This window comes from Ahaetulla prasina, chromosome 6 (genome assembly GCF_028640845.1).
Source record: "Ahaetulla prasina isolate Xishuangbanna chromosome 6, ASM2864084v1, whole genome shotgun sequence".
Taxonomy (NCBI): Eukaryota; Metazoa; Chordata; class Lepidosauria; order Squamata; family Colubridae; genus Ahaetulla; species Ahaetulla prasina.
Genome location: NC_080544.1, coordinates 25,105,220 through 25,130,316, shown reverse-complemented (window position 1 = coordinate 25,130,316; position 25,097 = coordinate 25,105,220). Strand labels below are relative to the sequence as shown.

The 25,097-nt window shown below is 42.9% G+C and overlaps 1 protein-coding gene across 1 annotated transcript in view; it reads left to right on the top strand.

The window, feature by feature from the left end:
- The window catches only part of SPOCK2 (SPARC (osteonectin), cwcv and kazal like domains proteoglycan 2), a 131,071-nt gene extending 117,946 nt beyond the window's left edge, over nt 1–13,125 (top strand). Inside the window, exons 9-10 of the mRNA XM_058188267.1 lie at nt 8,579–8,716; nt 11,828–13,125. Coding sequence (XP_058044250.1) covers nt 8,579–8,716; nt 11,828–11,967 — 278 coding nt within the window. The 3' untranslated portion in view covers nt 11,968–13,125. The remainder of the gene's footprint in view (nt 1–8,578; nt 8,717–11,827) is intronic.
- The last annotated feature ends 11,972 nt before the right edge of the window (nt 13,126–25,097 follow it).

Sequence of the window (25,097 nt, the reverse complement as noted above, 5' to 3'; positions counted from 1 at the left end):
TTGTTTTGGAGACTTGTAGAAGAGCAGAGGAGAAAGTTCTTGTTTGTCTATAACAGGGGTGTCAAACTAGATTTCATTGAGGGCCACATCAAGATTGTGTTTGACCTTAAACAAAAGTCATACATTAAACTTTTTAAAATCTAACACAATTATAATCTTTCTCTCTCACATAACCTGACTGTTTAAGGAACTATATCTTGTGTTTGCTCCGGGAAGTCCGGGGGGGGAGGGGGGTTTAGGAGGGAGGGGGGGAGGGGGAAAAATTTAATTGTTGTAAAACTTTTTTAATAAAAAAAAAAAAAAAGATTGTGTTTGACCTCGGGGGGGGAGGGGGCAGGGGGTGTGGCCAGCTTGACATCACTCATCGAAGCTCCGTTTTCAGCCTCAATGGCCTCCTGCAGCCCTCTACCAGTGAAAACGGACCCTGGGAGGGCCACATGTGGCTCTCCTGAGCTTCGTTTTTGCTGGCAAAGGCCCCACAGGCTGATCCTTCGCTGTTTCCAGGGCGGGCCCACGGGCCAGATCTAAACACCCTGCAGGCCAGATCCAGCCCATGGGCCTAGTTTGACACCCCTGGTCTATAACATTTCTTTTTTTATTATTTATTTATTTATAATATATACATCCATATTGTATGTGGACAGTTGATTCTGGGCATCATTCATTTTAATCCAAATTACAATAACAATATTAGTAATCTTTATCACATTTATCAAACTTAGGTGATCCTCATAATATTATTTAAACAGCAGGGGGAAAAATCCCTAACATCTATAAATCTCTAATCTTTCTATCTATTATTTTTGTTTATTCTATTAAAATATATGTTCTAATATTTCCCCTGTCTAATTTTATTTCTGTCTTTATCAGCTTACAACAAGCTCCCTTAATGTTTAAGAGGCTAGAAAATTCTTTCTAGCCATCATCTCTTCTCCTCTTTAGTGTTTCAATTTTTATCCATTTTTTACTCTGCTCCCACACTCCTTATCTTTATCTCAATCTCTATCTATATCTTTCTTTTTTTATTTTTAATAAGTTTTTTATTTATAACACAACACAACATAACAAACACAAAACACATAACGTACATCCCCTTTTTACAACTGTTTCAAAGCAGTGATCCCCTAATATTTACATTTTCTCCCAATTCCCTTTATAATATTTATATCCTTGTCCCATTATCCCTTATTACTCTATAATTCCTATCACTTATAATACTAAATTTGTACATTTTATACACTATCTTACATACATCTTGCACTTATTGTTTCTCCCCTTTCATCACTATTCATTTTTTCTAGTCTCCAGGTCTATAACATTTCTAAGAGGCAGCAGAAGTCTTGATATAATTTGGCTCTCTATTAAGAATCTTGGATTATTCATGTATATTTCAATTCTTCAGATATATCACATACAGTTTTCAGTTCTTAAAATATTATGGGAATAATATATAACATATTTTATGAGAATGATATAACTTGGCTATATATTAAAAACCCATGAGTTATTTTAATTATTTGTTTTCCTGTATCCCACATTTATTTATTTTTTACAAATAACTGAAGGCGGCAAATATACCTTGATGAACGTATCTTTTCTTTTATGTAAACTGAGAGCATATGCACCAAGACAAATTCCTTGTGTGTCCAATCACACTTGGCCAATAAAATTCTATTCTATTCTATTCTATTCTATTTTATATCCAGCACATCTTCCTTCTCCTATTTTTCCCACAACAACCCTGTAAGATGAGTTGGGCTGAGAGAGAGCGTGACTAGCCCAAGGTCACCCAGTTGGTTTTCATGGCTAAAGTGGGACTAGAACTCACGATCTCCCACTTTCCAGCCCAGTGCCATAACCACTAAACCAAACTGATTCTCTATGCATATCAGACATACATTTCCTTTTCAATTCTTAAACAAAATATTTAGGACCAATCATAGATCTTATCTATTCATGCTGTTTTTATGGAATCATGAAAGTAGTCTCAAACCACAAGCTTCATCTCGTGTACATACCTCAATGAGGTGGTACTTGTGTCTGAACACCAGAAGGTTATTTTAATCATTCTGCTTCCCTTTGATACTCAGGGATACCACCATCTAGCCCTTATCATTAGATATTGTACATTGAGGCAACCCATCCTTTGCTTCTGAGATTAGCTTACTTGCTTTCACCTATGGTGAAAGATGCAGAATCTGAACTGGGGATATCTAGACCCACAATGACTTGGGAGCCAAGGCTTTCCATCAAGTTTGAGAGTTTTCTTCAAAGATTTTCCCAAGACAAGTTGATGCGGAGCTGGCAGCGGAGTCAGACAGTGAGGAGGCTGGGGAGGACAATGGGTCAGTCTTGGAGTCAGGGGAAGGCCGGGACAAAGGCTCTGTGTCAGAGGTAGAGATGGGGCCAGGGCCATCTGGGAGCAATGTGCAGACTCCGGAGCCTCCAGAGGGGGACAGCAGAGAGGCAGCAGAACAGGAGAAGCCAGTTCCTAGTGCACACATGCGAAGAGCTGCCAGAAGGCAAGAGCAGCTAAAGCAAAAAGGATGACTTGGGAGTAAGGCCAGGAGATGATTGGCCCCTCCCATAAGGCTTAAAAGAGCAGCAACTGGGTTCTTTGTAGGAAAGTAGATTCTTCTTGGGTTCTTTGTAGGAAAGCAACAATTGCTGCAATTGTTTCTTGTCTCCTGTTTCTTAACTTCGTGGGGTTCTTGCTAAGAAAAGCTTTTGGCAGGATGCCAAAGAAGACAAAGGTTTGTGATAAGGCCAAAGGACTTTTTCTGAAGGTCTTTGTTTTGGACATAATTTGGACTAATTTATTAGTATGTTCTAATAAAATATGTTTGTTTAGGACTGATTGTGTCTGGTAATAACTACTTGAGCCTAGGTCACAACAGTTGAACTATATAACCTATGGTGTCCTTTCTCAGGATGAGCTGCTCTGCTTCCAATGCTCAGCAATTTTTTTTCCCTGCATGGGAGCATTGATGTGGGAGTAAACCCTGAGCCATGGTTTCTCTCTGTCCTGCTGAGAGAGATCCCACTTCCCTGCATCGTTTCACAAAACAGCTTATCTCAACCATCTATTGTGCCAGACTTGAAATCCTGGGTTTAGAAACTTTAGAACTCTGCCGCCTTCGGCACGACCTGAGTTTAACTCTTAGAATCATCTATTACAATGTCCTTCCTGTTGAAGACTACTTCAGCTTCAACCGCAACAATACATGAGCACACAATAGATTTAAACTTAAAGTGAACCGCTCCAATCTTGATTGCAGAAAATATGACTTCAGTAACAGAGTTGTTAATGCCTTGAATGCACTACCTGACTCTGTGGTCTCTTCCCAAAATCCCCAAAGCTTCAAGCAAAGACTATCTACTATTGACCTCACCCCATTCCTAAGAGGTCTGTAAGGGGCGTGCATAAGAGCACCAGCATGCCTACCATTCCTGTCCTAATGTTCCCTTTTATTGTATCCAATTCGTATGGTTATTTCATGCTTATACTTATATATACTCTTGTGTTTGACAAATAAATAAATAAAATAAATAAAACTCACTAAAAAAAGTTGGACCATAAGGTACGCCAAAGTATTGAGGCCTTTGAACTATGATGCTGGAGAAGACTCCTGCGAGTCCCTTGGACTGCAAGGTGATCAAACCAGTCAGTCCTAGAGGAGATCAACCCTGACTGCTCTTTAGAAGGCCAGATCCTGAAGATGAAACTGAAATACTTTGGCCACCTAATGAGAAGGAAGGACTCACTGGAGAAGAACCTAATGCTGGGAAAGATTAAGGGCAAAAGAAGGGGCCAACAGAGAACGAAGTGGCTGGATGGAGTCACTGAAGCAGTCGGTGTGAGCTCAAATGGACTCTGGGGGATGGTAGAAGACAGGAAGGCCTGGAGGAATGTTGTTCATGGGGTTGCGATGGGTCGGACATGACTTCATGACTAACAACAACAACAGAGATGCACAGGAATGAAGAAGCTAGTTTTAAGAGAGCTTGAAATGGTTTGGGAAAGGCTTCATTTCTTGAGCTTACAGACCCAGCTGTATGTCCCTGTCAATTCTGTTTGGGTAGCTCTTATGAAATAATAGCCAAATCTATCAAACTCATTTATCAGAGGCAAAGAAAAATAAGCTGAGGGCATCCATCTGTAGCATTTGATGAATTCAAACTGCCTTCAGTTTGTCATAGTCTGTCTCCAGTCTATGTGAATTCAGGGATTGGAGGCAAACAAATGCCTATGTGTGCTTGATTTCAAAAGGACAGAAGATACTTTGACAAAGACCTGTTTCCTGTAACGTGCATACTTCACCTAAAATGATAACCACTCATGTTTTCTTTTAATGTTTGCAAATTTTAGAGCTGTAGTTATACCGGTAAAAAACTTTGGCAATCAAAATTGTGGTTGTTATGTCCTACTAAGTAAAAGTAGGACGTAACGTGCCTAAGTAAGGGACGTGGTGGCTCAGTGGCTAAGATGCTGAGTTTGTCAATCGAAAGGTCGGCAGTTGAGCAGTTCGAATCCCTAGTGCTGCATAAAGGGGTGAGCTCCCATTACTTGTCCCAGCTTCTGCCAACCTAGCAGTTCGAAAGCATGTAAAAAATGCAAATAGAAAAATAGGGACCACCTGGTGGGAAGGTAACAGTGTTCCGTGCGCCTTTGGCATTTAGTCATGCTGGCCACATGACTATGAAAATGTCTTCAGAGAGCGCTGGCTCTTCGGCGCTGAAACGGAGATGAACACCGCCCCCTAGAGTCAGGAACAACTAGCACATATGTGTGAGGGGAACCTTTACCTTACCTGTCGTGTCCCACCCCCACTCCGACGAATGAGTCAAGGAAGTCCGTTACAAACTTGGCAACGAAGCCTCTGCAGCTTGCCAAGTGCCTTCGAGGTTTATCAAGGCAGGCAGGAGTCCAAGTTGTGACTTCAGCGATAGGGTCCGATATCAGCAAACTAGATAAGACTTTGCTTGACTCACGGTTGGAATGCCAAAAGCAGGTCCTTTATATAGGCTGTGGGGTGTGGCTCCATGACTTAGCATTTATCCAGGCCTGCCCCACCCTTCCTTCTGCTGGCGTCACCTCTCAGATCTCCAGAAGCGAGGGTCCACCCCCATCTGAATTGTCTTCAGCTAGATCTGCTGTCAGCGTCTGGGAAAGGGAGGGGTCAGAGGGAGTAGGCCTGAGTAATTCTACCACCTGGCTGGCTTCCTGCTCTGAAGGCTGGGCCAAAGGAACACACGCTGTATGAGTGAGGTTTATTGGGCTTCTCCTTTCACTCCTTGAATCCTCTCTGGGCATGGGGCCAGGACCGGGGGCTGGAGTCATGACAGGCCGTTCATCTTCATTATCAGACTCGGAGTCTGATAAAAGGCCCGGTTGGAGACGGGAGGGGCCCGGCTGAGGAGAGGAGGGAGGACGAGTCACAACATTACCTTTATTAAGTAAAACATATATCGTACCCCTTGCCCATAAACTCATCGTTTCTTGTGAAATGATGACCAGCGCTTAATTTATTTACTGTATTGTTACCCCTCCATATTCCCCAACGGTTCAAGAACCATTATGGAAGTACGACTTGAAGTTCCTGGAATTTAAAGATGTTGAAGAGCTGTATGGATCCATATTTTCTCTGACTAGAGAACACGCCAAGACATCCAGCTCTCTCACATTCATCAGAAGAGCCTGGCAGATGTAATGGATCCCCCAGGCCTGATCCATTGTGTGGGTGTATGACTGATGGAGGAGCTCCACATAATAAGCCATCGGAGTGAGGAAAAAGACTTAGCAATTTGGAATGGCTTTACTCCTGCTAATGTAATGCCTCATTTGCTTGTTGACAATTAGAACCTAAATCACGTAATTATGCATTGAAGCGGTGCATGTTTTCAAAAACAGTACCTTGCAATTTTTGTGTTTTTAAAGAAAAACCACAGAGATGTAATTGTGGCAAATTTAGCCCTGATGGTTGAGCTCTTTTTCTTGTGAAAGTATTTCTTTCTTTACAGTTCCAGAGGGAGGGGGAGAGATGGAATCTAGTTGAGGGGTAGTGTGGAAATATTAGATCTCCAGGGAGAATGTAGCTCTCCTTCCTGAAAACAAATACAATTGTTGCAGTAGAATAGAACAGATTTTTTTATTGGCCAAGTGTGATTGGACACACATGCTGCATATGCTCTCAGTGTACATAAAAGAAAAGATACTTCATCAAGGTACAACACTTACAACATTTAATGATAGTCATAGGCTACAAATAAGCAATCAGAAAACAATATCAGTATAAATCATAAGGATACAAGCAACAAAGTTACAGTCATAAGTGGAAGGAGATGGGTGATGGGAATGATGAGAAGATTAATAGTGCAGATTTAGTAAATAGTTTGACAATGTTGAGGGAATTGTTTGTTTAGCAGAGTGATGGCGGTTTGGGGAAAAAACTGTTCTTGTGTCTAGTTGTTCTGGTGTGCAGTGCTGTATAGCGTCGTTTTGAGGGTAGAAGTTGAAACAGTTTATGTCCAGGATGTGAGGGGTCTGTAAATATTTTCACAGCCCTCTTTTTGATTTGTGCAGTATACAGGTCCTCAATGGAAGGCAGGTTGGTAGCCATTGTTTTTTCTGCGGTTCTAATTATCCTCTGAAGTCTGTGTCTGTCTTGTTGGGTTGCAGAACCAAACCAGACAGTTATAGAGGTGCAAATGACAGACTCAATAATTCCTCTGTAGAACTGAATCAGCAGCTCCTTGGGCAGTTTCAGCTTACTGAGTTGGTGCAGAAAGAACATTCTTTGCTCTCCTTTTTTAATGATGTTTTTGATGTTAGCTGTCCATTTTAGATCTTGCGATATGATAGAACTAGAAATTTGAAGGTTTCTACTGTTGATACTGTGTTGTCTAGTATTGTGAGAGGTGGAAGTATGGAAGGGTTTCTCCTAAAGTCTACCACCATTTCTACGGTTTTGAGTGTGTTCAGTTCCAGATTGTTTTGGTCGCACCATTCCCCATTCCCTCCCCACTCTTGGGGGAAGGATATTGCAAAATCTCCATTCCCACCCCACTCTGGGACCAGCCAGAGGTGGTGTTTGCCGGTTCTCTGAACCACTCAAAATTTCCACTACCGGTTCTCCAGAACCTTCATAACCTGCTGAATTTCACCCCTGTTTCAGGGGGGACTTCAGAAGAAAATAGAGTTGCTTATTCCACCCATCCCCCCACTCACCCCCATTCCATAGGGGAGTCGATATGCAAGCAAAGAGGCGATTTCAGTGGCACAAAGCCACCGGTGCTGCATTGCAGTTCAGCCCAATCTCCCTGACAGAGCTGTTGCTGGGGGAATAGAATGAGCAGAGACCATCACGTAGGCTACCTTGCACTCCCAGATGAAAGGCAGGATATAATTGTAATAATACAAGCTTCTGGCTGGCAGGGATGATAAAAAGACAGTTAGCCAGCCAGCCAGCCAGCAATTTGGCAGCCAGAGGCATTACCTGGTAGCTCTAATGGCGGGAGGCTACCAGGACTGGAGTGGAGGAAGTGGGGGAGAGACAGGAACGGCAGGGTACCAGAATGGGGCGATGAGGGGCTGTGGGGAAGGCGAAGGGAAGACTTGTGGAGAGAAGCAACAAAAGTCATTTCACTCTCCAGTGCACGCAGAAGGGGAAGAATGGCAGGCAGCCACTCTCCTCCATGAGGCAATAACCCAGAGGAGAACAAAGCAAGCCAAGCTTTACATGTCCTCACCCTGTTGAAGAGGAAAGGGAAGGACACAATCCTTGACAACGACAAGCCTTTGCTACAGGAAGGAATTGCAGTTTTCTGCCTGCCTTATAAGCTCTTCCAGTCAATCCTTGGGTTTGTTTTTAAGCAGAATGTTTACTAGCCCTGTGTGTGCATTTGTCCGGCTGGATGCAAAAAAGGCAGAGCAGTGGCTGGGGGTGAGGGGTGAGACTGCCCAACCATCAAGACCCCTTTCTCCTTTAAGGACCCTTGAAAAGCATGACAAGCCTGATGTTACTGGGGCGGGGCATGAATGGTTTCCTGCCAGTCACAAAACTGACATTTTGCAATTTCTACGGAGCTTTATCAGAATACGCAAGAAAATAAACCTGTCTGCTCAAGTTAGTCTGGAAATAAAGGTAAAGGTTCCCCTTGCACATACATAGTAGTCATTCCTGACTCGAGGGGGCGATGCTCCTCTCCATTTCTAAGCCAAAGAGCCACTGTCTAAGCCACTGTCCGAAGACGTCTCCATGGTCATGTGGCCGGCATGACTAAACGCCAAAGGCGCACGGAACACTGTTACCTTCCCACCAAAGGTGGTCCCTATTTTTCTACTTGCATTTTTTACATGCTTTTGAACTGCTAGGTTGGCAGAAGCTGGGGCAAATAACGGGAGCTCACTCCGTTATGCGGCGCTAGGGATTCGAACCGCTGAACTGTCGATCTTTCTGATCGACAAGTTCAGTGGACTGGAGCTGTATTCAGAGAATCCTGAAAAGGAAGTGCCCTGAGTTCTCAGCGCCTGTTGTTGTTTTTTTAAACACAAGGGGGCCGTTTTTTCTTCCCCCAGGAGTCTTCATTCCAAGCTGTGATGAGGATGGATACTATCGGAAGATGCAGTGTGACTCCAGTAGTGGGGAGTGCTGGTGCGTTGATCATCTCGGCACAGAGCTGACAGGAACCCGGATGCATGGGAATCCAGATTGTGGTAAGGAAAGGGAAAGTTCTGTGGGCGTGGCTTGGGGGGGTAATGTGACTGGGTGGGTGTGGCCAATTTTTTGTTACTTTTAAAAGCATTTTTTCCACAACCTCTTCAGCAGAAGAGGTTGTAGAAAAAATGCTTTTAAAAGGCTCCTCTGACGATCCCAGCTGAGTTGCCTGATCGTCAGAGGCTTTTTTTCTTTTAAAGGCAAAAAAATGCTTTTAAAAGAAAAGAAAAGGCTTTTTTTTGCCTTTAAAAGAAAAAAAAAGCCTCTGACAATCAGGCAACTCAGCTGGGATCATAAGAGGCTTTTAAAAGCATTTTATCTGCAACCTCTTCGGCTGAAGAGCTTGTAAAAAATGCTTTTAAAAGCCTCTGATGATCCCAGCTGAGCCGCACGATCATCAGAGGCTTTTTTAAAAAATTTTACAAGCATTTTTTTGGCCAAAGAAAAAATGCTTTCAAAAGTAAAAAAAAAAAAAAACCCTCTGATGAGCGCACAGCTCAGCTGGGCATGGGGGGGGGGCAGGGATTTTTGCTACCAGTTCTCCAAACCACCCGCTGCCATTGCTACCGGATCAGGTGATCCGGTCCGAACCGGGAGCATTTCACCCCTCAGTAGGAGGGGCATTGGGAATACACCTTACATGTGAAGGACATCTTCATATCAACCTCTAGGTCATTACACATAGACCTCGACTTACGACCATTCATTTAGTGATGATTCAAAGTTACAGCATCACTGGAAAAGTGATTTATGACTGTTTTTCACACTTATGGCCGTTGTAGCATCTCCGTGATCATGTGATCGAAATTCAGATGCTTGGCAACTGGTGTGTATTTATGATGGTTGCGGTATCCTTAGGGTCTTGTGATAACCTTTTGCAAACATCTGACAAGAAAAGTCAGTTGGAAAGCCAGTTTCATTTAATGACCATATGATGCACTTAACAACTGCACAACCACGGTAGCAAGGAAGGCCATAAAACGGGAGAAAACTCACTTATGTCATGGTGGCACAGTGGTTAAAGTGCAGCATTGTAGGCGGCTTCTGCTGACTGCCAGGCTGACCGCCATTTGGCAGATCGAATCTCACCAGGCTCAAAGTTGGCTCCGCCTTCCACCTTTGGCGCGCACATTTGCGAACTGGTAGGGAAGGTAATCCAAATTTAAAAGAATCCTATCGTGATGGTTTTATTATTTATTTATTTATTTATTTGATTTCTATACCGCCCTTCTCCCAAAGGACTCAGGGCGGTCTCCAGCCAGATAAAACACAGTTATACATATAATGTAAAATTTAAAAAATATATTAAAAAACTAATTCAATTTGGCCGAATTTAAAACTTAAAAACGAGAATAAAACTATGATAAACCCCTATTAAAATTACTAATTATTTCAAGCCAGCCCTGCGCGGTAGAATAAATACGTCTTCAACTTGCGACGAAAGGTCCGGAGGTCAGGAAGTTGTCGTAATCCTGGAGGAAGCTCATTTCAGAGGGCAGGTGCCCCCACAGAGAAGGCCCTCCCCCTGGGGGCTGCCAGTCGACATTGTTTGACTGACGGCACCCTGAGGAGGCCCTCCCTATGGGAGCGCACAGGTCAATGTGAGGCTATAGGTGGCAGCAGGCGGTCCCATAAATAACCCGGTCCTAAGCCATGGAGTGCTTTAAAGGTGGTAACCAACACCTTCAATTGCACCCGGAAGACCACAGGAAGCCAGTGCAGCTTGCGCAGGAGAGGTGTTATATGGGAGCCTCGAGTTGCTCCCTCTATCACCCGCGCAGCCACGTTCTGGACCAGCTGGAGCCTCCGGGTGCTCTTCAAGGGGAGCCCCATGTAGAGAGCATTGCAGTAGTCCAGGTGGGAAGTGACGAGGGCATGAGTGACAGTGCATAGAGAATCCCGGTCTAGAAAGGGGTGCAACTGGCGTATCAGGCACACCTGATAGAAAGCTCCCCTGGAGACGGTCGTCATACGTTCTTCAAAGGACAACCGTCCATCCAGGAGGATGCCTAAGTTGCGAACCCTCTCCATTGGGGCCAATGACTCGCCCCCAACAGTCAGCGATGGCTTCAACTGACTGTACCGGGATGCCGGCATCCACAGACACTCAGTCTTGGAGGGGTTGAGTTGAAGCCTGTTCTTCCCCATCCAAACCCACACGGCCTCCAGACACCGGGACATCACTTCAATGACTTTGTTGGGGTGCTTAGGGGTGGAAATGTATAGCTGAGTATCATCAGCATACAGATGGTATTGCACCCCAAAACCACGAATGATCTTGCCCATTATTACAATAAAGATTGATTTTATATGAATATTTCTGCACACCTGGCTTGGGACAAGGGAACTTAAATGCCCATCAATGCCATTATCCCAATGCCATTATCCCATATTAATATCCGACTGGGGCAAAATGATTTTGAAAGAATAAAAGAGCTCTCCATGGTTCAATTTTGGCATTTCAGGTAGTCCTCGACTTAGGACCACAATGGAGACCAAAATGTCTGTAGTTTAGTGAAACATTTGTTAAGTGAGTTTTGCTCCTTTTGATGACTTTTTTTGCCAGCGTTGTTAAGTGAATCGTGGCAGTTATTAACTTAGTAACATGGTTGTTAAGTGAATCTGGCTTCCCCATTGACTTTGCTTGTCAGAAGGCTCTAAAAGGTGACCACATAACCCGGGACGTAGCAACCGTCATAGATGTGAGTCAGTTGCCAAGCATCTGAATTTTGATCACACGACTAGGGGGGATGCTGCAATGGTCGTAAGTGTGAAACACGGTCATAAGGTTTTTCCTCCCGTGTCATTGTAACTTCGGTCACTAAACAAACAGTTGTAAATTGAGGGTTACCTGTACTGTAAGAATTTGCATTCTGAAACAGCTGCCCGAATCTTTGCAACTAATACTGAAGAATATAAAAATTTCTTTCCTAGCACAAACCTAGAATTAGGCGAAGGGCTGTCAGTGCTCCCTGAGGTTGGTTTTCTTCGTGCAGTTGTTTCTGCCAGAAACCCAACAATTCATCCCTAAGCTACCTATATTCCACACGAATGAAGAACTGGGAAATGTTCCCCTCCAACTGCGCTTCCTCTTGCTCTCGTTTCTATAGACGACATTGTTGGATTCTCAGGGGACTTTGGGAGTGGTGTCGGATGGGAAGATGAGGAAGAGAAGGAGACGGAAGAAGCCGGCGAGGAAGCTGAAGAAGAAGAAGAGGGAGAAGCAGATGATGGAGGCTATATTTGGTAGAAGTCACCAAGGGGCACTGTTTGGCCAGGATGCAGGCTGTAGGGCTGGGAGGTAGCAGTCAACACTGAATGGAGAGGAACAACTGTACAAGTTGATCAGGAAACACAGTTGAATGTAACTAACTATGGCAGAATGTGGGAGTGCGTGTATGTGTGAATGTATGTACACTTGCCTGGGTGGGTCCATCCTCTTTATCTGGCTGTGGAGATCATCTCTTTCTTCCCAGCTTATCAGAAATCAAAGCTATAGCCGAGTAGAAGGGGAGGGTGGGGAAGTACTCTGCACTGTAGGTTCCAGAGAATCTTTTGTTAATATTACATTTTTTTTTTAAAAAAATTAATGACCAGTGACACATTTCAGTTCCTAGCCAGGCTCAAAAGATATGAAAAGCACCTGTCTCCTTCATCGCTTTGGTTATGGTGCCCAGCAAATATCCTGCAGTATATGTCCTGTCCAAATGCTTGCCAAGCAATCTGCCAACCATTTGTGAGTCCTCATCGTGGTGGATCACCAGAATTTGCCTAACAGGGTCAGAAATCAGGAACAATCCACACTCCTGTGACTAGACATTTAGATCTAGGACCGTATTGAAGAGGGACAGCTGAGGTATTGCTATTTACAAACAGAGTTCCGCAGCGGTCATTTCTTAGATAGGTTTCCAAACTCTTGGAAACGTTCCCCTGGAAGATTGAACATCCATGCACTGAGTTAATGTACGATCACCTTTACTGGACTTCTGCTTCCTGGTTAGGAGAGCTTTCAAATGTGTCTGTCTTTGCTTCTAATGTAGTTGGTGTTGCTAGCTAGCGCTGTAGAATAAAGGGCTTTACAGTCATCCCAATGGAAAAGCAAGGAGTTCTGGGACAGAGATTGCTGAGAACATCAGTTAAAAGAATAAAGTAATTAGTAATCAGCAGACTAGATACAGCAACTGCAAGAAATGGTTTCCCATGACGAAAGGTATGATAAAGATAGGTATCTCAGTAACTTTGTTATTATATTGCTCTGTGCCTTGGGTGTCGGAAATCTGTATCTAACTGGAACTCATTGTTCTCCTCCTACGTTCTGCAGTACAAGTCTTTACCTTCACAACATAGGAGAAGAAAGCTATTAGGCATCACCTACAGGAATAAATAGAAAATTGCATTATCCATTTTTTTTTTTTTAAAAATGAGCATGTGATTTAGTTAATGATGAAGATGATAATGATAATTCTATTCAGCATCCTGAAATCGTTTTCTCTCTTTCTTTTTTCTCTCTCCAAATAAATTAGGTGTTGTTTTTCAAAAATTAGTCAGTGGGAAACATCTGGAAAAAATAAATATTGTCATTTTCTCGGTTAGTGAAATGTCAGGCTTTTTAATCCCAAGAAGGCCAATTCAATTCTTTTTTTCGGGAGATCATTTATCCACTTCCCCCTCGTTCGGATACCCTCGCCCTGTTTGTGAGCATGTATGCTTGCAAGTATTTTGAACACCTGTCTCACCATCCTGTCCAAGTTGTAGCTGTGCATGTCCTTGGGTGGCATGAAGAAATGTTGAGTGCTAGATTGTGTGAGTATGTGTGAAGTACACACTGAGAAGTGGGCAGGCAGTTTGGCTTATATCGAGTACCCCAACGTTTATGTAGATACTGAGCTTCTGGCTGAACCCTTTGGGACAGTGGGCAAAGCTCATTAAGCAAATCAAGGGATTTTAAGCAGCCTCACTTCCCAAGTATGTCCAGCCACCTTCATAACAGACATTTCTTATGTAGTCCAGCTGTGATAATAAATGAGCCTTGCTGTATTGAATTCTCTTATCTTCCTCAAATTTACTCCTCCTCCTTCCAACTCTCACACTCCGAACCACACCCTTGCACACTTGCGGGTCCTGTCTTCATGTATTTCTTGATCTTTTCTCCTGAAAGGAAAACAGATCGTGGCTGAACAAGACTTGATTTGATCCTTAGCAGGAGAAGTTACTTCAGTCATTGATCTCTGGGGAGGAAGGGGAGTGGGGTTTCATTGTTGTAAAGATTGCAATTTTCATGTCCTCCAATGCTCCCTCCCCCCCCCCCCCCGCCCCAAGATCTTCTTAGCCTATATTTAAGTGTCATGCTGAAGTTGTCTTCCTTGGTTTTTAGTCATGGCCTTCCCTTCCAGGTGATATGAGTGTGGCAAGGTCCAGGTTTGCACTTCACAGCTATGCATGTTTAAGGAGTTGTAAATAGATTTTTTCCCCACACTAAAATACACTCATTTGTTGAGGGTAGCCTGCTTGGTAGTAAGACAAAAAGCAGCATCTTGTCTCTGTTAACTAATTAACACAGTTAACTTTAGTTAACACTAGTTAACTGTGTTAACTAGTCTTGCCATTTAGACTTGCTTGTCAGCTTTTGAAGATTCCATGGCTACCTACAGACAATTGTTTGTTGGTTTCCCTTCAGATAATTGAAGGTGATACAACAAGCGAGCACTCAACTCTGCTGGTAACTGTTCCCTCCAACCTATAAGCCTTTCCTCACAGCCTCTTGTAGGTTTTCATTATCAAAAACATAATTATTCATTTACCTGGAAGAGCATAAATAACAAAGGAAGAAAAAAAAAGGGGGGGGGGAAACAGCTTTGTGAAAAATAAGACAGTAGGATGCTTGCTTTCATCTCTTTTGAGAAGGAACCCCAGTGAGATTCCTCTGAAATTGCTTTCAAGTCTCTTAACCCAAAAAAAAGGGGGGGGGTGTTTTTGCTTAGCTCCAGTCTTAATTTTACCTTAAAAGAACCCCGTTATTTGCCTTGCGTTTTCAGCCAACTCATTGCCGGGTTGCTAAGCAAAAACAATAATATCCCTGATAATATCCTCCATTAAAGAAGCTCAAAGGAGCCACGTTGGTTCACCTTAACAAAGGGATATGAACGCAGAACCATCCAGAGTTGCGATCTGATTTCCTAACACAAGTCAGAGATATATCTAGAAGTGGGTAGTAACATTCGGACAGACTAAAGCATTTTTTATTAGTAACATTTTTTTTCCTCACTATATCTTAGTCCTTAATCAATACCCACGCAGACTCTTTTACTAAGGCTTCACCTCTGGGGCATTTTCCAGAGGGTTCAAAGAAGACAGATGCAGTCCAAAACCTTGCGGCCAAAGCCCCACCCTTTTTCTACATTCATTGAGGGTACAAAATACATTCGATCACACAGTTGCAAACTCTGTCTTGATTTTTTTTTTTTTTTGGACACAAGCATTTCCAAGCAACCTGTTTTCTCTGGGGAGGCCTGGATTAAAAAAAGAGAGAGAGAGATGAATCGATCCCATCCCCCAAATCAGCCGGCCTCGGCTTTTCCCCATATAGGGACTCTGTGGTAAAATTTGGGTGTTTTTCTCCAAAAGAGGCCTCCGATTTTGAAGGCAGACTTTTGAGTCCTAGAACTTCTGCTTCTACAAATGAACCGTCGTACAAAAGAGCCCGTATGAAGGGAAATGTGGTTAATTAATGTTCATTAATTTCCCTCACTTTCTGAAACAATAGAATATTTCTTCTAACTTGTAAAATAAGAAATTTAGCTCGTTCATTTTTAACTCCTTTTCTACAGCTCTGTGGTCCATGATGCTCTCATTCATCACTACTATTGTTTTCCATAAGGATAAGCTGCTGTATCTAGGCAGCTTGGCAATTCAACACCATATATCAGCTCATTTTCAAAAATAAAGATTCCCTTTGCTGAGGCAAGCAAAATAGACTAGGATATCATCATTTCTCTCTCCTCTGAGCATCACATCTAACTCTAGGGTATTGCATATTAGGTAGCAATTCCACTGCATTTAACATCTTTGTGCTGATGGAACTAGAAAGAAGAGATTAGTCAAGGAAAGCATTAGTTTCAACCAGATATTCAGCCCAGATTTTGGGCTTTTGGAAAACCAATTTATACATTTCTATTCCTTTTTTGAGATCAGAATAATCAACAGTTCCTTCAAAACTCTAGGCAACGGGATCATCAGAGTTGATAGGCATCTAAATAACTATAATGCAAATAAAGGACAGCAAAACTAATCTACTGACCCAAATTGTAAACTTAGTGCAATTGACTGCATGCCCTGCTGAATTAATGCTTTTTGAGCTTTCCCCTTAGGATGTTTACCTGCCTGTAGGCGGGAATGTAGTATGTCTCTATAACATGTTCTCAAACCATTTTTATCATAGAGGTAGTTTTATGAGGGAACTATGATTGCCTGCAGCTTCCCATTGATCACATATTCAGTAGCAAAGCTAATCTACTCTTTGTAACATGAGTGAAAAGTCACTATAGTTTTGGTCTTAACGTTCTGTTTTCTACATTCCGAACTTTTAAGAACTAAACTTCTCTGGTTATTTTCCCCAACTTTTCTTTTTTTCCTTTGAATTATGACACCTATCAAGAAACAGCTCAGCTAGCACTTAACTGGGTGAAAAGTTGATTCCGCTGGAGCATTAGGTCAGAATACATTAAATTAGCTTCCATTAAATTACTGAATAGAGATTGCTTCCTTCTTCCTTCCATGTGTGCCAGGACTATATATTTCCCTTTGATTTGCATCACTTGTAGATAATTTGAGGGAGGTAATGATGCACCTGAACCGTTTCACAGTCAAGGGGGGGGGAAAAAGACATTGCAAGCATGAAATGCAAAAATGAAATTACAGCTGCTCTCCGCTGTGGGAGATTAGGAGATAATCATCGTGTGTATGTTTTCTTCCAGGAATGGTTGAAGTTGAGTTTGATTGCCGTTTCCTTGGTTAAAAAAAAAAATATGATAGTGGTTTCGAGGCCAGTTGAGAATTATTTTATGTGTCTCGGTCCAGCATTGATTGGGTTCAACAGCTATGGGGTTAGGTTATGGCTGCATGTTGCAATCCACATTAAAAATGGTAGTAACCAATTCTGGAGCAGTTACATACCACCCTTTTCCTTCCCAAATCCCACCAAGGTTGTTTTAAAGATAGTCCACCATCATCTTCACTTGGGCAGACTCAACACCCTGGCAACAAATGAAAATCACCAATCCCTCAAGCTGTTGGCTGTACAGCAACAACAGCCATTAAAAAATGCTATTTTCTTCATGCCAGTCAGAGGGGAAAAAGAAGTCTCATTACTTTCATCTTTATTGGCTTGGCTTGGTTCTGTTATGGGTAGGCAGTGAGGTTCTCCAGCCACCAATCCCCCTGATGGAGTCAAGAGTGAACTCGTCTTAATGTGACTCTGGATAAACAGTACAAAGTACTTGATTGGAGTGTCCAAAGGTGGGAGGAAGGATGAAGCAAAAATTCCCCTCCAATGAGAAAATCAGCTGTTTCCCCCCGCTTGCTCTGCAGAGCTCCAATGGTCCAGCTGGAAGTCAGGGCAATTCAAAAAAAATGCTCAGCAGCTGAAGAGAGACAACAGTATGGACTGCGTGGTCCCAGGTCCAATCCAGTAGCGGCTTGACCAACCTGTTTTCAAGTTCCCAAAGTAGACTTTTGAGATGTGGTTTTGTCCAAATTTCAGTCGCATTGATTGTGAGGTCCACAAAAAATCAGCTTCTCTGAGTGAATTTCCTCGGTTAGGGTGTTAATGTGGTGCTTTATTAAATCTGTGCCCTAGAGCAGGATTCTCCAGAGTTGGCCACTTTAAGACTTGTGGACTTCAACTCCCAGAATTCCCCAGCCAGCATGGCTGCTGGGGAATTCTGGGAGTTTAAGTCCACAAGTCTTAAAGTGGCCTACTTTGGAGACCCCTGCCCTAGAGAAACACATACCCAGCTCTTTGCTGCCATGTTGAAAGTTAAGGTGTCTACCTATTTTATTGTGGGACTCCCAGTTTGCTCATTAAAAAAAAAAATATGATAGTGGTTTCGAGGCCAGTTGAGAATTATTTTATGTGTCTCGGTCCAGCATTGATTGGGTTCAACAGCTATGGGGTTAGGTTATGGCTGCATGTTGCAATCCACATTAAAAATGGTAGTAACCAATTCTGGAGCAGTTACATACCACCCTTTTCCTTCCCAAATCCCACCAAGGTTGTTTTAAAGATAGTCCACCATCATCTTCACTTGGGCAGACTCAACACCCTGGCAACAAATGAAAATCACCAATCCCTCAAGCTGTTGGCTGTACAGCAACAACAGCCATTAAAAAATGCTATTTTCTTCATGCCAGTCAGAGGGGAAAAAGAAGTCTCATTACTTTCATCTTTATTGGCTTGGCTTGGTTCTGTTATGGGTAGGCAGTGAGGTTCTCCAGCCACCAATCCCCCTGATGGAGTCAAGAGTGAACTCGTCTTAATGTGACTCTGGATAAACAGTACAAAGTACTTGATTGGAGTGTCCAAAGGTGGGAGGAAGGATGAAGCAAAAATTCCCCTCCAATGAGAAAATCAGCTGTTTCCCCCCGCTTGCTCTGCAGAGCTCCAATGGTCCAGCTGGAAGTCAGGGCAATTCAAAAAAAATGCTCAGCAGCTGAAGAGAGACAACAGTATGGACTGCGTGGTCCCAGGTCCAATCCAGTAGCGGCTTGACCAACCTGTTTTCAAGTTCCCAAAGTAGACTTTTGAGATGTGGTTTTGTCCAAATTTCAGTCGCATTGATTGTGAGGTCCACAAAAAATCAGCTTCTCTGAGTGAATTTCCTCGGTTAGGGTGTTAATGTGGTGCTTTATTAAATCTGTGCCCTAGAGCAGGATTCTCCAGAGTTGGCCACTTTAAGACTTGTGGACTTCAACTCCCAGAATTCCCCAGCCAGCATGGCTGCTGGGGAATTCTGGGAGTTTAAGTCCACAAGTCTTAAAGTGGCCTACTTTGGAGACCCCCTGCCCTAGAGAAACACATACCCAGCTCTTTGCTGCCATGTTGAAAGTTAAGGTGTCTACCTATTTTATTGTGGGACTCCCAGTTTGCTCATTAAAAAAAAAACAAAAAAACACAAGATTCTTGCCAAACTGGCACCCTTCATATGTGACTCCCATAACACAAACCAATATAACCAAGGGGTTTTTGCTGACAGGAGATTATGGGCAAGGCGAGTCTAACATCTGGAGCTTAAATACTGAGGATGGGCTGTTCTAAACATAAATCTGTTTATGCCATTAATCCTTTCTCCTTTATATTCAGTATTAATGGACAGAGAACGCGTTTAAAAACAACCACCTATAGATAACTATTCTAGTGTTATGAGTGTTGTTTTTCTTTCTTTCTTTTTTAAAAAAAGAACATTATATGCTTAATAAATCAGAATTGAGGAGAAACAAATCTGCCTGTAGCCTGGGAAACCTATTTTACAAGTCTGATGTGCAATAATAACTTCTGAATTTTAGAGTTAAAAGATCGTGTTTCCGTGCTTCAATTTCAGTTTGTATATTTAAGTGCTATAACTGTATCTCGATAATTCTAGATGTTGAATACAAAAACCAAGTGTTAGAATGTATGTGTGCGTCTCATGGGGTGCTAGGACACTGTGGGCACGATCCTACAAAGTTCATCGCCTATGTGCTTCCTTTGGGAGACTTAACCTTTAAATCTACCCATCGGAAACCCCTGATGGGATGTTGTTTCTTTAAAAAAAGCTAAACTTTGGCAGGATCCTGCCTCTGATTTTTCTGTTCCTAGAGCTTTTCTTCCTTATCACCCAGCTGTGACATTCTTGTGCTGCTTCTCTATGGCTCCCTGAAAAAATCGATTTCACCTTTGTGGTGTCTGCCTAATATTTTACTTACTTACTTACTTACTTTAACGACTTACTTACGCTAAGGAAACGAATGCACACATACACCGGTCCAAGAAAGGAAATTATGACAATATTTTTTAAAAAAAGGAATAAACATTTATAAACACCATTCTCTTCACGTCTTCGCTTTTGTTGGGGTTGTGGGGTTGAAACAAATACAAGGTGGATGAGAGGGTTGAATGTGAAGAAAATGGATGAGACTGTCACAGATTTAGACTGTTGTCCCCAGTTCGGGTCTGAGCCTGGTGCCGAGGCCAATGAAGGACGCCAGACACGAGGTGAAGGTTTGGTTGCTTTTTATTGAGGTACCCCAAGGAAAAGGGCTCCTGGCCAAAATGCCAAGAGAGCCAAGAACAAAGGATTAAGAAAGCTCTACACATTTTCACTAAAGAAGAAGGCAGGACAAGGCAGGATAATAAGAGATATCATCTAATAAACATTTTAGTAATAATTCTACAATTTGTTCCATTGGTCTCTAGCTGTCCCTATTCCTAAGCCTTGGCTAATGAATGCTCCAGGAGTTATCTAATACACATTTTATTTGCTGCAGGCCATCTCTATTCCTAATTTTTAGCTGAGCTCTACAAGTTGCCTAACTCTTTGTTACTTTTATCAGCTTTCTAACTACCCAGAATTGTTACAAGTGTTACATGTCATATTTCTTGTGAATAAGTAGTCTTTGTTCTTGTCAGACACACTCCACAATTACAGGCTTCCTGATTTACTTTCAAGTGTGTGTCATGACCTGGCTTTATTTTAGCAGACAGCCCATCAGACTTCACGATAAACTCCCAAGTTAAGGAAAGGTAATTCAGACAAGAAACACACTTAACTCTATCTTTAATATAAGGTTACGCAAACAGAATCTCACTAGTTTGAAAATACATCTGTCCCCTTTCCCCTATATAGGCCAAATAATGAGGGAGTGTCCCTTCTGAGATATTTTCCATGCCCACATTCGTTCTGGAGATTTTGCTGCCTCTCATCTGATTGTTGTCTAGTCTGTGGCTCTTCCTCTTGTCTCCAAAAATCATTTTCACAGGCCATTACACAGTTCTGCCTACATGTTAATTTACAAAACTCATTTATGAATGGGAGAAAGCAAAAAAGAACCTTGGAACAAATGTATTATAGTGTACAATTTTGTGGACACTGGCTCACTGTTGAATCCACCACAGTTTCTTCCATAATAAATTTGATGAAGAAAATGCCATGGTTAATGAAGATGTCATGACCTGGTTTTTGCAGCCCTGGATTAAACTGGTTGGTCCTCTTGGCCAATGAGGAACCGAACGTACTCTCGAGTCAGCCTCAGAAATATTTTTTCAGTGCTAAAGTAATCCATACAGAAAGTTGCTGCCTTGCCTTCCTGCATAATGTTTTGGATTCTTGCTCCATATACTCTTGGCTAGTCAGCAGGTGATTCCATCCTAATGAAAACCTTAGTAGAAAAAATGACTCTCGTTTGGTTTTTTGCTCGGTCACAACTGTGGTTGGCTACACATGCCCGTTTCTTTGAGATGCAGCAGTTAAGGTTTCAGAAAGCTTGCATCCCTTTTTATGTGTTCTTTCTAAAACTATAGCATGGGAATGCCATCAAGATAGAAATGAGGCATTTGTAATCCAGGAACAACTATAGTTTACATTAGAACATAGAATAACAGGGTTGGAAGGGACCTCGGAGGTCTTCTAATCCAAACCTGTCCAAGCAGGAGACCCTATGATACCATTCTGAATAAATGGCTGTCCAATCTCTTCTTGAAAATCTCCAATGATGGAGCGTCTACAGCTTCTGAAGGCAAGCCATTCAGAGGTAGCATTCAGCTGGTTCAGACCGGTTCGTTTGAACCGGTAGTGGAAATCACGGATGGCCCCGCCCACCCACCCCGGCTTTATGCCGTCCTATTTAGGCATGTTTTTTGAGGCCGGGTGCATGCATGGACGGCATGTGCTCCAGCAAAGCACATGCGCGGAAGGCCAGGCACTCACATATGCGAACTGGTAGGGAAAGTAAGTGAATACCATCGCAAAGCCATTCCACTGTTTGTTCTCATTGTCAGGGATTTTGACCTTAGTTCTAGGTTGGATCTCTCTTTAATGATCTTCCACCCATTACTTACCCTGCTCTCTGGTGCTTTGTAGAATAAGTTGACTCTCTGTAACAGCCCCTTAAGCAATGGTGGGATTCAGCCAGTTCTGTTCTGTCCCCCCACCTCAGTCCAGGAGGCATGTGAACTGACTCAATTAGCCAGCAATTTAGTCCATGGCGGCTATCAGCTCTAGCAGCAGACCAGCGAACATCTGCCAAGGTTTTCCTTGATGTTACCGGAGCAACCAGGAAGTCAGGAACAAACAGCAATCCAGGCCAAATGCTCAGTCAAATAGTTCAGCTCAAGTTTTCTCCAGTCAGTTTGTTTGTCCGTCACGAAGTAATAAAGCAGCCCCTCCTGCTTTTATACCCTGTGGGGTGTGGCTCCGTGACTCAGCACTTTCTAGGCCTGCTCCACCCCTTCTTCTGTTGTTCCCACCTCTCTTGTCTACGAAACCAGGGATCTAACCAAGACTGATTGTCCACAGCTGGGTCTGGAAGCATTGCCTGGGTGGGGGGGAGATACAGGAGACAGAGGCCTCATCACCTCCTCCTCCTGGCCTGCCTCTGGTTCCTTGAGCTGAGCCAGAGAGGCCAGCCCTGCAGAGGGGAGCCCTGATGGCCCTTCCCCCTCACTCTCTGAGTCACTTTCTAGCAGGGGGCCAGCCCCGTGGGGGACTGGAGCCACAACAAGTTCACACCACGTCAGGAGAACCGGTTGTTAACTTTCTGAGCAGTTTGGTGAACTGGTTGTTGGAAGAAATCATTAAGGCAGAGAACCGGTTGTTAAATTATTTGAATCCCACCACTGTCCTCAAGCAATGGAAGACTGCTATCATATCACCTCCTAGTCCTTCTCTTCTTTAGACTAGAAGTATGTAATTCTTTCAAACTTTCATCACATTAGCAACCTGGGGGAAATGGGCAGATTTATGTAGAGGGAAAAAACCAATCTTGATGGTTGCTGGGACTTTTTTTGTTTGTTTGTTTAGGACAGGTCATCCATCTGGAACAGTGCTCACAAGACACAAACCAAGCAGTGATCTATCTATATATGATCCAGTGATCATGTGATCATGTGATCCAGTGATCTATCTATACATGATCCAGAGCAGGGGTCTCCAACCTTGGCAACTTTAAGACTTGTGGACTTCAATTCCCAGAGTTCCTCAGCCAGCTTTGCTGGCTGAGGGACTCTGGGAGTTGAAGTCCACAAATCTTAAAGTTGCCAAGGTTGGAGACCCTGGATCCAGAGCATCTTCTGTGAATCTGAGCTGACAGTCTTGGCAGGAGAGACTGGCTGGCAGGTGCATTCACAACAGTTTCATTATTGCAGGTTTTATTTGAAAAGCCTTATTGCTCTTTTTGAAAAGAGTTCTGGGAAAATCTGGAAGGAGAAGTGGTAAAGTGTAGGGATACTTCAATTCTTTTGATGAAGAATTTAGCGTCCTGGGATGAAAAGAAACAAGCAAGCAGAAGAGCAAAGTTTGTGTTCATAGGACGGCCTTCAAAGAATCTGAACTAAAGCAAGAAGGGAGTAAATTGCAAATGAACAGGGAGAGATCCAAAATAGGGAGTCACTGCTACACTTTTTTTTTATTTCATTTTGTCACAACAGTATACACAAACATCAACATAAAACAACAACACATCATAAAAGAAAAACATATATACAAGCAAAAGTATGCAACAACTATGTTAATTTGATATAGTGAAAGGGAACAATAGGACAGGAACGGTAGGCACTTTTGTGCTCTTATGCACGCTTCATATGTTCATATGTTCATATGTTCCGATTCAGCAAAGGAATCCATCTCCCTAAATTTTTCCATGGAGTCACACTTCTGGTTCAATGTGTTTATTTGTAGAAACTTTGCACCCCAAAAAGAGCCTCAGACTCAATTGAAAGACATAACACTACAATATTACTCTCACTAGATGGCAACCCCAATGTCATCTTTGGAAGCCATACTAGGCCGAAGGCTTCCACACGCTGCCACTTTCTTCTGTGTGGGAAAGGGATGGGTTTGATACAAGGGGCCATTAGACATAATAACATTCTTCCTGCCGGTCAAGGTCAGGCCAAGACTGCATTTGGAGAAGGAGTGGTCGGAGTGATGTCTCGAGATGGGACGGCTGGTGATTGGAGCACGAGATCGGCAGAAGAGTCAAGGGGTGGTGGTCTGGGGTTTTGTACTACTGAGGAAAAACCCGGCTCTCCAGATTCGGAGTTGATCCAGATGTGCCAACTTACCTATGCTAGTAAAAGAACTTTGAAAGATGTTTGCCTCAGAGTCTTTTCTGCAGGAAGGGGTTTTCTGAAACACTGACATCCAACATGTACCGTGTTTCCCCGAAAATAAGACCCTGTCTTATATTTTTTTGAACCCAGAAATAAGTGCTTGGCCTTATTTTCAGGGAGGGCTTATTATTTTGGGGCATGTGGAGCAAGATGGGGCCCCTCTTGCCACCTTACCTGATTTCCAGCTCTGTGTTTAAGTATTTTCGGGGAGGGCTTATTGTCAGGGGGAGGCTTATTTTAGCACATGCGCTCAAAAGCCCGATTGGGCTTATTATCAGGGGATGTCTTATTTTCGGGGAAACGGGGTAGGTGAAGCAAAGAGAAATGATGATAATAACAACTGGAAGGGCCCATTATTTTTTTTGCAGGTATGTACAAAGATTGGCTGTAAGGCGGCGCCTAACGGCAATCACCAAAACCTCTAGTCTGTCCTTCTAACTAAATCATAAGGTTTAAAAAAAAAATGAAGAGGTTTGAGGATACAACCGAGGTCAGAAATTAAAAGGTTGCACTATTTTCCTCTGTCATAAATTCACTGAATGGTATAGTACAAGCTTTGTGCAGAAGACATGACCGTGTGCTATTCCTGTAGCGCTGACAGCCTGTTTGCTTCCTAACTTTGACATAAAGATAAAAACAGGCTTAGCCTCAGGAGCTCTTCAAAGAACCACTTCCGCCACGATAGTCTCTTACTGCAGATTTTAAAGGCATCACTTGCCAGAAAAGATGGCCTCCAGCAATGACTCAAAGCCTTCATCCTCACGATAAGGAATACAGCTATTATTTTTGCAGGGAATGGGGGTTTTTTTTTTCCATTCTGCAAATGCCCAGGCATCCATATAGAGATAAAGAGGGCTGGCAATAGGACTTTCTTGGCTCTGCAGAAGAGTGGCAGAAAAAGCAGGGCTTTTTAAAAAAAAATTTCCAGTTCACTAGTTGCAACTGAATTCTCTGATTCTGCCAGAGCTGAGGAAACAGGAGCTGAGCCAACTTGAAATGGGCAAGAAGTGCTGAATTCC